The sequence below is a fragment of the Ranitomeya imitator genome, chromosome 6 (assembly GCF_032444005.1).
Source record: "Ranitomeya imitator isolate aRanImi1 chromosome 6, aRanImi1.pri, whole genome shotgun sequence".
NCBI classification, from domain to species: domain Eukaryota; kingdom Metazoa; phylum Chordata; class Amphibia; order Anura; family Dendrobatidae; genus Ranitomeya; species Ranitomeya imitator.
The window spans coordinates 528,612,516-528,624,898 of NC_091287.1; the positions used below are offsets into that span (position 1 = coordinate 528,612,516).

The 12,383-nt window shown below is 44.7% G+C and overlaps 1 protein-coding gene across 3 annotated transcripts in view; it reads right to left on the minus strand.

Moving 5' to 3' along the window:
* Positions 1–1,238: 1,238 nt before the first annotated feature.
* Positions 1,239–12,383, minus strand: part of NTAQ1 (N-terminal glutamine amidase 1) — a 56,343-nt gene continuing 45,198 nt past the window's right edge. The window contains exons 6-8 of one of the 3 annotated variants that reach the window (XR_011314130.1): positions 3,525–3,615; positions 2,181–2,252; positions 1,239–1,611 (exon numbers count right to left, since the gene is read on the minus strand). Coding sequence is in view for 2 of the 3 variants with exons in the window: in XM_069731855.1 (XP_069587956.1) it covers positions 1,505–1,611 (107 nt within the window). In the remaining variant the exon portion in view is untranslated. The remainder of the gene's footprint in view (positions 1,612–2,180; positions 2,253–3,524; positions 3,616–12,383) is intronic. The other 2 variants (XM_069731856.1, XM_069731855.1) reach the window with 2 other exon arrangements.

Sequence of the window (12,383 nt, forward strand, 5' to 3'; positions counted from 1 at the left end):
AATCACATTCCTCAGGTGAAATGAGAGGTACTCCAAGAATAGGGAGCACATGGTAACTCAAAAAACCTAAAATTAGGCTATAAATAAGAGGATACCAGATAGACAATACCTTACTTCAGCTGGCAACAGATGTGGGGACTCCTGGAATGTGCGCAAACACCCCAAGAATATAACTACTATAATACTGCCTCCTATGTACAAGAATATAACTACTATAATATTGCTCCTATGTACAAGAATATAACTACTATAATACTGCTCCTATGTACAAGAATATAACTACTATAATACTGCCCCTATGTACAAGAATATAACTACTATAATACTGCCCCTATGTACAAGGATATAACTACTATAATACTGCTCCTATGTACAAGAATATAACTACTATAATACTGCTCCTATGTACAAGAATATAACTACTATAATACTGCCCCCTATATACAAGAATATAACTACTATAATAATTTCCCCCAAGATTAAAAGTTGCAAAAGCTTTATTATTAAAATAATAAAAAAGTACTGGTAACCATTTGCTGTCCCGAGTATTTCTAGGCCTTAATATGCAGACACCATTTACTAACCTCTAATTTGTCCATTGTCTTTATGTTATAGTCATGGATGTTCAGTGTTCAGGCACCACAGCACGGCTGCCCTCCTTTTTCTGCAAGAGGCGCTGACTGCTTCAAGTAGATCTGTCACCAAATTATACAATACAACCTGCAAACCTAATAGATCTTACACCGGATGAGCCCGGTATACTTACTTCCTTACTTGTAAACCCCCGTTACCGTGATCCTGACATGGGATTTCAGTGTAAGCACACTAGCCTTTTCAGATTTAATAATTCATGCAATCAGTAGTATGAAATCTCATGACAGATTTACTTTAAAGGGATTGTCCAGGACTAGAAGCACACGTCTGCTTTCTTCATACCGCCAGCCCTCGCCCTGGCCTGTATCTGGTATGGCGTCTCAGTTCCATTCTCCTCAATGTGACTGAACTGCAATACCAAAACCAACCTGTGGTCAGGGGTGGCGTGGTTTCTGAAAGAAGTCAGACATGTTTTTCTAATTGTGAACATTGCAATTAATTCCGCCTACTCGTAACCATTATTGATTGTGCAATTGTATAAACTTTAGAGCCAAAGCGCGGATTTTCCACGGCAGCAAAAAAACCACAACGATTTTTAATAACTTTCTTTGCAGAAATGCCACGGAAGTAAATGACAAAGAAACCAAAGAAAATGAAGCGTTTAATGAACGTCAGGAGTCGAAACTTCCCAAGTCTGCGCTGTACTATCCCCCCCTCATATAAAATAAACACCGCCTGATGGCCGCTGGTATTATGTTGTTCCCCCTGTAAATAATCCCGCCGTGACCTGGACTGGAGGAGTCGGCCGAGCGGCGCTCCATCTCCAATGTCTCCGATGAATTATGCATGGTGGAAACTTGTTCTTCACAAAGGCTTGTTACAATGGATTGTCCCCGTGAACCCGAACGTATCAGACGGCTGTACCGAAACGTTGTGCGAAAGCGTCCAGTGTGTACACCGTGCCGTAACCTACCCGGGGGTCCATGCTGATGAAGTCGTCCAGGTTCATAGAAGATTCTGCAGGAAAGGATTGAAGGTTTAGTCATTGGACAGATCCCTGCGTGAAAGGCGGTAACATCTCCTGAAATGCTCTGTGCTGCTGGGTAGCTGTAATGAATCCATTAGCAGACCGCAGTTACTTGTCACAAAAACTATCACAATAGAAAACAGGTCACTGTCCCCCACGGAATCAGCACACTCACCTTCTGCTGCTAATTATTGTGACGTGATCAGACACGAGGATTTTTCATCTCCACCTACTTCATGGTACCTGGGGTATAATCTGCTCCCCTGAATAATTACTTTTGTGGAAAGTCACTGCTGGCTCACATAATCAGTACACCCCTCACCTGCTGCAATCATTCTCATAAATAATATAAAAACAAGTTTTATTTTCTCTGCCAGTGTTCACCACGATGTCAATACTGACATCCCGCCATGGGCTCTACCTGCACACGCCAGGATGTCGCTTACACCGCTGTGGGCATGCTCCTTTCACGCAAAGGTATTTATTGATGGCAGTCCCGGATTAGTCCAATGACCGCAGGCAGGAAGAGCAGGGACAATTAAACTTCTGTTTTACTTACCGTACATTTAAGGCTTTATACAGGCTTCATTATAGATGGCACTAGGAGGCTGATAAGGAGGTATTGGGAGCACTTTAAGTTAAATCATGACAGGTTCCCATAAAAGAAAATGACATTTTGATTAAAAGTTGTTTTTTTTTTTTTTACTTTAGGTATCTCAAGCTATGAAAAACAATACGAATAATTTTACAATTTTTGCATATTTTTTGTTCTGTACAGAAGAGTTTTCATCATTCTCATTATCATCACAGACCTAATTAAAATGTCAGGTTACACTTCTATACAGTAGGAAACACGGGATCCGCCATTCACAATAAGTGAGGTCACAGCTCACCTCCTCGACCCATTTCTGTCTGCCACTCTGTGGTAGGGCGGTTCTGTCCATATGTGATAAAACACTTGCTTCTCCTAGGTGCTGCAGACCCTGCCCCCATTTCCGGACTACTCCTGAATAGCCAAACAACTCTAAAGTTATCATCAAGCTAATTTAAGTGTAGGATTCAATTTTTTTGCTTCTGTGGAACTTTATGGCTCCCAACTCTCTTGCTCTCCTCCACAACTGAGCTTTTAATTGCTAGGCAGTGCACAGCTGTGTTTGTTGCAGGCTGCTGACAGATCAGCTATGTGAAACTGAAAATGCAGCTCTGATTGATGCATATGGCAAAAGATTATCTTCTGTCATGCCTATCAACAGAGCAGCACTGGCAGTTCCACTTGACTGATCTCTCAGCATAAGGCAACAAACATTTCAACTCCTTTCAGCCCCTCTATATAAAGGCCCATCCTGCAGTATATAACTTCTCAGCCTCTCTGTATACAGCCTTTTTCTCAAGCACATTTGTAAGATAGCCCAGGGCTAGAGGCGCCTTCCCTATCCCTAAAGCTAGGAGCACCCTAGCTATCAGCTATCCCTGCCTGCTCCCCAAATTAATTCTGATGGTGAAGACCCAAGGCTTTATGTCTTGCTGAGCTCCTAAATCACCCCTAATCAGTGCCTCCCGCCACCCAGGGGAGTAGGGGGTTGTAGTGTAAAAGAATACACAAACCAGGCTAACAAGGCAAGACATACAGACAGATATTTCAGTTCTCATACAAATACGCGCTCACCAGAGGCGTAGCTAGGGTGTTGGTTCAGGGGGGCGAAGCTTCTGAGTGGGCCCCTAACCAGGTAACCTTCATTACAATTCAGTGACGCGCCCTAATAGTGGAGAACGTCAGCAGATGACCGCGCTATTACTGAAGATAATCTCTATATAACGACCAACATGGATATTACCGCCATATGGTCAGTGGTAGATACCAGCCCTACAGAACATAGATCACAGCACAGTTACAGATAATTACCGCTGACGCTCTTTATGATTGAGTCATCACTTTTCCTGTCTTTTTCATCTGGCCCAGACCGACACGAAAACTTCTTCCAGCCAGGACTCGGCTGCAGAGAAAACAACAAAGACACATTTCACTTCTCACATTCCAGCAGCATCACCATCTATTCCCAACCTGCACAAACTCCTCATCCTGCTGATACCCCAATACTGAGCCGCTGCTGCCGTATGTGTCCCTATTACTGCACCTGATACCCCAATACTGAGCCGCTGCTACCGTATGTGTCCATATTACTGCACCTGATACCCCAATACTGAGCCGCTGCTGCCGTATGTGTCCCTAATACTGCACCTGATACCCCGATACTGAGCCGCTGCTGCCGTATGTGTCCCTATTACTGCACCTGATACCCCGATACTGAGCCTCTGCTGCCGTATGTGTCCCTATTACTGCACCCGATACCCCAATACTGAGCCGCTGCTGCCGTATGTGTCCCTATTACTGCACCTGATACCACAATATTGAGCCTCTGCTGCCGTATGTGTCCATATTACTGCACCTGATACCCCAATACTGAGCCGCTGCTGCCGTATGTGTCCTTATTACTGCCCCGATACCCCAATACTGAGCCGCTGCTGTCGTATGTGTCCCTATTACTGCACCTGATACCACAATATTGAGCCTCTGCTGCCGTATGTGTCCCTATTACTGCCCCTGATACCACAATATTGAGCCTCTGCTGCCGTATGTGTCCCTATTACTGCCCCTGATACCACAATATTGAGCCTCTGCTGCCGTATGTGTCCCTATTACTGCCCCTGATACCACAATATTGAGCCTCTGCTGCCGTATGTGTCCCTATTACTGCCCCTGATACCACAATATTGAGCCTCTGCCGCCTTATGTGTCCCTATTACTGCCTCTGCTGTGTGGTTCTCTGTGCCTTCTAAATTCTAAAGCACCCCTCTATAATATAGCAATGCCGGGTGCAAGTGCCCTAGAAAACAGTGCCTATATTTTGCCCCCTAGAAAGTAATATTGCGCAGTGTGCCCCTTTCAAAGTCACAGTAACCTGAATTCCCCTATAAATAATAAGTGCCCACTTAACATTTAATAATGTCCAGAGTCTGCCCCGCTGTACAGCTCCCCTATACACAGTATGATGCCCTCTTATACACAGTATAATGCCCCCTCACTGTATAGTACCATCCACACAGTATACTGTCCCCTTAGTAGCCTCCAAACTGTTTGATGGCTCCAACACTGTAATCCCCACACTGTATGATGCCCCTCTAGATCGCCTCCATATAGTATAATGTATCAGATAGTCCTCAATATACTATAATGCACTCCCCAAAGGCCTACTCTATATTGTATAATGCACTCCCCATAGGCAGACTGTTTTATAAAGCAGCACCCCTATAGGCAGACCCTGTACTATAAGGCAGCACCACCATAGGCAGACCCTGTGGTATAAAGCAGACCCCCCATAGGCAGACCCTGTATTATTAGGCAGACCCTGTAGTATTAGGCAGACTCCCCATAGGCAGACCCTGTAGTATTAGGCAGACCCTGTAGTATTAGACAGATCCTCCCATAGGCAGACCTTGTAGTATTAGGCAAACCTCCCCATAGGCAGACCCTGTAGCATTAGGCAGACCCCCCATAGGCAGATCCTGTAGTATTAGGCAGACCCCCCATAGGCAGACCCTGTAGTATTAGGAAGACCCCCCCATAGGCAGACCCTGTATTATTAGGCAGCACACACCCTCCCCCCATAGGCAGATTCTGTAGTATAAGGCAGCACCCCCCCCCCATAGGCAGACCCTGTATTATTAGGCAGCACACACCCTCCCCCCATAGGCAGATTCTGTAGTATAAGGCAGCACCCCTTACAAAAAATAAATACTCACCTCTCTTCATCCTGGTTCCTGCGCTGCTCTGAGCTCCCGCTCGTCTCCTGACAGCGGGAGCCGGGCAGTGACGTCATCGCGCCCGCTGTCAGCGTCGCCGACGTCAGACGCTGACATGGGGATGATGGGGGAAGGAGCGCAGCGCTCCTTCCCTCATCATTGCGGTCAGCTGTATCGGCTAAATACCGGTACAGCTGACCCTGCGATGACAGGCGGGTGGGCCCACTGCTGGCACCGGTCCCCCCACCTGCTCAGGGGCCCCATAGCGGCTGGCGGCAGAGCAGGGAGATTAATTCTCCCTGCTCTGACGCAGAAGGTAACTGTATTGGCTCTGGGTGGACCCCTCTGAGCACCGGGCACGGGATGCCTGTACCCTCTGCCCCCCCCAGTAGCTACACTACTGGCGCTCACAAACCGCAGACAAACACCTGTAAGTAAAGAAATGAAAAACTACATAGGAGAGGAAAAAGATATGCACACAGACAAAATCACCAAGCAACATTGTCCAGAATAACACTCCAAATGCCTCCTCAAACAGCTAACACCTCTAACTCCAGAACCAGGATGTAAGAAACTAACACTGGCAATCCCAGAGGTAGGTATATATATATAGCAGAAGGGAGTGGCCAACACTGAACAGCTGAGACAATCAAAGCAGTAAAGCTCCAGGAGCTCTGAACTGAGCAAATTAACCTGCACTGCTAGCAGAAACCTGCACTGTTTAATATGATGGTGAAGTGCTTCTAATCAGCACAGGAGTACATGAAATCAGACACCTTTCCTGCAGTATATCACGCCTTTCATCAGCTCTCTGTACACAACCCCATCCTGCAGTATACCACCTCTCTATATACAGCTCCATCCTGCAGTAAATCTCACATGTGAACCCTCTCTATCCACAAACCTAACCTGCAGTATATTCCCAGACCAGTAATGTTCCTATTCCCATCTACTGAGCTACGTGAAAGCTTTTTTTTTTCTCCAAAGGTAAGCTGGCAATTTTATGGATACCAAATTTGGGATACACGGAATGTTTTGAACACTTCTTATTGTCTTTTGTTAATGGAGGTGAGTGACCGGAAAACCACAATTATGGCCTTATATATTTTTTTACTGCATAGGTTTGTTATCTATATGCAGTAAATCAGTCTTTTATGGAAGCAGTAATAAATAGCAAATGCTTAGTTTTTTTTTTTAGTGATCTAAATGGTTAAAACAGCAACAATCAGAGCTTTGGCCGCTGCTGTTACATAACTGGCATCTCCTACGTGAGGCTGAACTCCAGAACCCCCCATACATGTAGACCCCAACACAAAACGTATGACGTATATGTCATGGCCAAATGTTTTGATGCTCAAACAAACTTTTAATTTTCCAAAGTTCACGGTTTTTACAACAGCAATTTGTATGAGATCAGATGAATAACCAAAAATTGGAAAAGGATTCCTTGCCATGAAAATTAACTTAAAAATCAAAAACATTTCTATTGAATTTCAACCCTGCCACAAAAATGACCTGCATACATAATTTCAGTGATCTTGTTAGCTCAGGCGAAAATGTTAACGAGGACAAGGCAGCAGATATCACTGTCATGCTGACTGATCATTGTCTTCTTCCATGGTTACATCCAAGGAAAAACCATGTGGTCATCACAGCTGTGAATAGAGAGCTTTACAGGCAAGGACATTGCTGCTTGTAAGCTTGCCCCAATGTCAGCCATTTATCAGATCATCAAGAACTCAAAAAAAAAAAAAAGAGATGTTCAAAAGCTGTGAAGATGGTTTCAGTGCACCCAAGAAAGTCAAGCAAGTACCTGGATCATCTCCTAAACAGGAGTCAGCTGTGGGATCAGATCAACACCAGTGCAGAGCTTGCTCTGAGATGGCAGCGGTCACATCAGGGCATATGTGAATACTGAGGCCAAGGCTTTTAGAGGCTGGCCTGGTTTAAAGAAGGCCAGCAAAGCTGCCATTTCTCTTCAAAGAAAACAAAGGACAGACTGACTGTGCTGGAATTGGATTGCTGATTACTGGGTTAATGTTATTTTCCCTGATGAAGCTCCTTAAGACTGTTTCGGCCATCTGGAAGAAAAAATGCCCAGAGAAGAAAAGGTGAATGCTACGATGAGTCCTTTGTCTGCCCAAAGTAAAGCATCGAGAGACCTCTCTTGTGCAGGGGCTTCTCATCCTTGGAGGGGGCTCACTCACAATTTTACAACACGGCCATGAATAAAGAATGGGATCTAACCCCATTCTCATACAGCCATAACACAGACACAGGACAAGTCAAGAAAATGGAAGTTCCAGCACCCATAACGCTGGCAAGATACTAAAGGAAATCTATCTGCCATCTGAAGAGAGTAGATAGAAAGTTACAGTGCATGAGACTTGGAACAGTTCCTGGATAGACTTGTGGTGGGTGTGAAGCCTTGCTTTTCCACAGGACGGGCACACTTTACTCGCTTTCTCGGACGCCCAGCTATGTCCACCAGAGTAACATCTGCAGCAGACGTACTGATCGCAGTCTGTTTGTGTGACGACCTGTAAACATTTCACAGCAGATTTACAGAACTCGAGCACATCTGTCACATCCCGGTCCAGAGCGGATCATGACGAGCCAGAGAGATTTTGGAACCGGTTCTCAGAAACCAAAACAAAGCAGCACTGCTGCCGTCAGGATCGGGCTTACTCCAGAGGTAAAAGAAAGAAAGCGCAATACTCCAGGAGCAAGAAAGTGGTGGGTGAGCAGGAGATGCTTATAGGGCGCCATGATACGGTCTGGTCAAGGAACCAAACTTTCTGGAAGATCAAGTCCACATGTAACAACTACACTGGAAATATCCAAGGAGATCTATCACAGAATTCCCAACACAAAATCCAGCAGAGTTATCAGTGCAGCTCTGGAGTATAATACAGGAGGTAACTCAGGATCAGTAATATAATGTATGTACACAGTGACTGCACCAGCAGAATAGTGAGTGCAGCTCTGGAGTATAATACAGGATGTAACTCAGGATCAGTAATATAATGTATGTACACAGTGACTGCACCAGCAGAATAGTGAGTGCAGCTCTGGAGTATAATACAGGATGTAACTCAGGATCAGTACTGTAATGTATGTACACAGTGACTGCACCAGCAGAATAGTGAGTGCAGCTCTGGAGTATAATACAGGATGTAACTCAGGATCAGTAATATAATGTATGTACACAGTGACTGCACCAGCAGAATAGTGAGTGCAGCTCCGGAGTATAATACAGGAGGTAACTCAGGATCAGTAATATAATGTATGTACACAGTGAATGCACCAGCAGAATAGTGAGTGCAGCTCTGGAGTATAATACAGGATGTAACTCAGGATCAGTACTGTAATGTATGTACACAGTGACTGCACCAGCAGAATAGTGAGTGCAGCTCTGGGGTATAATACAGGAGGTAACTCAGGATCAGTACTGTAATGTATGTACACAGTGACTGCACCAGCAGAATAGTGAGTGCAGCTCTGGGGTATAATACAGGAGGTAACTCAGGATCAGTACTGTAATGTATGTACACAGTGACTGCACCAGCAGAATAGTGAGTGCAGCTCTGGGGTATAATACAGGATGTAACTCAGGATCAGTAATGTAATGTATGTACACAGTGACTGCACCAGCAGAATAGTGAGTGCTGCTCTGGGGTATAATACAGGATGTAACTCAGGATCAGTACTGTAATGTATGTACACAGTGACTGCACCAGCAGAATAGTGAGTGCAGCTCTGGGGTATAATACAGGATGTAACTCAGGATCAGTACTGTAATGTATGTACACAGTGACTGCACCAGCAGAATAGTGAGCGCAGCTCTGGGGTATAATACAGGATGTAACTCAGGATCAGTAATGTAATGTATGTACACAGTGACTGCACCAGCAGAATAGTGAGCGCAGCTCTGGGGTATAATACAGGATGTAACTCAGGATCAGTACTGTAATGTATGTACACAGTGACTGCACCAGCAGAATAGAGAGTGCAGCTCTGGGGTATAATACAGGATATAACTCAGGATCAGTACAGGATCAGTAATGTAATGTATGTACACAGTGACTGCACCAGCAGAATAGTGAGCGCAGCTCTGGGGTATAATACAGGATGTAACTCAGGATCAGTACAGGATCAGTAATGTAATGTATGTACACAGTGACTGCACCAGCAGAATAGTGAGCGCAGCTCTGGGGTATAATACAGGATGTAACTCAGGATCAGTACTGTAATGTATGTACACAGTGACTGCACCAGCAGAATAGAGAGTGCAGCTCTGGGGTATAATACAGGATATAACTCAGGATCAGTACAGGATCAGTAATGTAATGTATGTACACAGTGACTGCACCAGCAGAATAGTGAGCGCAGCTCTGGGGTATAATACAGGATGTAACTCAGGATCAGTACTGTAATGTATGTACACAGTGACTGCACCAGCAGAATAGAGAGTGCAGCTCTGGGGTATAATACAGGATATAACTCAGGATCAGTACAGGATCAGTAATGTAATGTATGTACACAGTGACTGCACCAGCAGAATAGTGAGCGCAGCTCTGGGGTATAATACAGGATGTAACTCAGGATCAGTACAGGATCAGTAATGTAATGTATGTACACAGTGACTGCACCAGCAGAATAGTGAGCGCAGCTCTGGGGTATAATACAGGATGTAACTCAGGATCAGTACTGTAATGTATGTACACAGTGACTGCACCAGCAGAATAGAGAGTGCAGCTCTGGGGTATAATACAGGATATAACTCAGGATCAGTACAGGATCAGTAATGTAATGTATGTACACAGTGACTGCACCAGCAGAATAGTGAGCGCAGCTCTGGGGTATAATACAGGATGTAACTCAGGATCAGTACTGTAATGTATGTACACAGTGACTGCACCAGCAGAATAGAGAGTGCAGCTCTGGGGTATAATACAGGATATAACTCAGGATCAGTACAGGATCAGTAATGTAATGTATGTACACAGTGACTGCACCAGCAGAATAGTGAGCGCAGCTCTGGGGTATAATACAGGATGTAACTCAGGATCAGTACAGGATCAGTAATGTAATGTATGTACACAGTGACTGCACCAGCAGAATAGTGAGCGCAGCTCTGGGGTATAATACAGGATGTAACTCAGGATCAGTACTGTAATGTATGTACACAGTGACTGCACCAGCAGAATAGAGAGTGCAGCTCTGGGGTATAATACAGGATATAACTCAGGATCAGTACAGGATCAGTAATGTAATGTATGTACACAGTGACTGCACCAGCAGAATAGTGAGCGCAGCTCTGGGGTATAATACAGGATGTAACTCAGGATCAGTACTGTAATGTTTGTACACAGTGACTGCACCAGCAGAATAGAGAGTGCAGCTCTGGGGTATAATACAGGATATAACTCAGGATCAGTACTGTAATGTATGTACACAGTGACTGCACCAGCAGAATAGTGAGCGCAGCTCTGGAGTATAATACAGGATATAACTCAGGATCAGTAATGTGATGTAATGTATGTACACAGTGACTGCACCAGCAGAATAGTGAGTGCAACTCTGGGGTATAATACAGGATATAACTCAGGATCAGTAATGTAATGTATGTACACAGTGACTGCACCAGCAGAATAGTGAGTGCAGCTCTGGAGTATAATACAGGATGTAACTCAGGATCAGTAATGTATGTACACAGTGACTGCACCAGCAGAATAGTGAGCGCAGCTCTGGGGTATAATACAGGATGTAACTCAGGATCAGTACAGGATCAGTAATGTAATGTATGTACACAGTGACTGCACCAGCAGAATAGTGAGCGCAGCTCTGGGGTATAATACAGGATGTAACTCAGGATCAGTACTGTAATGTATGTACACAGTGACTGCACCAGCAGAATAGAGAGTGCAGCTCTGGGGTATAATACAGGATATAACTCAGGATCAGTACAGGATCAGTAATGTAATGTATGTACACAGTGACTGCACCAGCAGAATAGTGAGCGCAGCTCTGGGGTATAATACAGGATGTAACTCAGGATCAGTACTGTAATGTTTGTACACAGTGACTGCACCAGCAGAATAGAGAGTGCAGCTCTGGGGTATAATACAGGATATAACTCAGGATCAGTACTGTAATGTATGTACACAGTGACTGCACCAGCAGAATAGTGAGCGCAGCTCTGGAGTATAATACAGGATATAACTCAGGATCAGTAATGTGATGTAATGTATGTACACAGTGACTGCACCAGCAGAATAGTGAGTGCAACTCTGGGGTATAATACAGGATATAACTCAGGATCAGTAATGTAATGTATGTACACAGTGACTGCACCAGCAGAATAGTGAGTGCAGCTCTGGAGTATAATACAGGATGTAACTCAGGATCAGTAATGTATGTACACAGTGACTGCACCAGCAGAATAGTGAGCGCAGCTCTGGGGTATAATACAGGATGTAACTCAGGATCAGTAATGTAATGTATGTACACAGTGACTGCACCAGCAGAATAGTTTGTGCAGCTCTGGGGTATAATACAGGATGTAACTCAGGATCAGTACAGGATCAGTAATGTAATGTATGTACACAGTGACTGCACCAGCAGAATAGTGAGTGCAGCTCTGGGGTATAATACAGGAGGTAACTCAGGATCAGTAATGTATGTACACAGTGACTGCACCAGCAGAATAGTGAGTGCAGCTCTGGGGTATAATACAGGAGGTAACTCAGGATCAGTAATGTATGTACACAGTGACTGCACCAGCAGAATAGTGAGTGCAGCTCTGGGGTATAATACAGGAGGTAACTCAGGATTAGTACAGGGTCAGTAATGTGTCCATGGAGTCAATAGACTCCCTGCACTCAGATACTGATAGATGGAAGATAATTTTTGGCAGACGGGGTGGATTTTGATGAACGTCGGGCCTGTTGTACGTGTA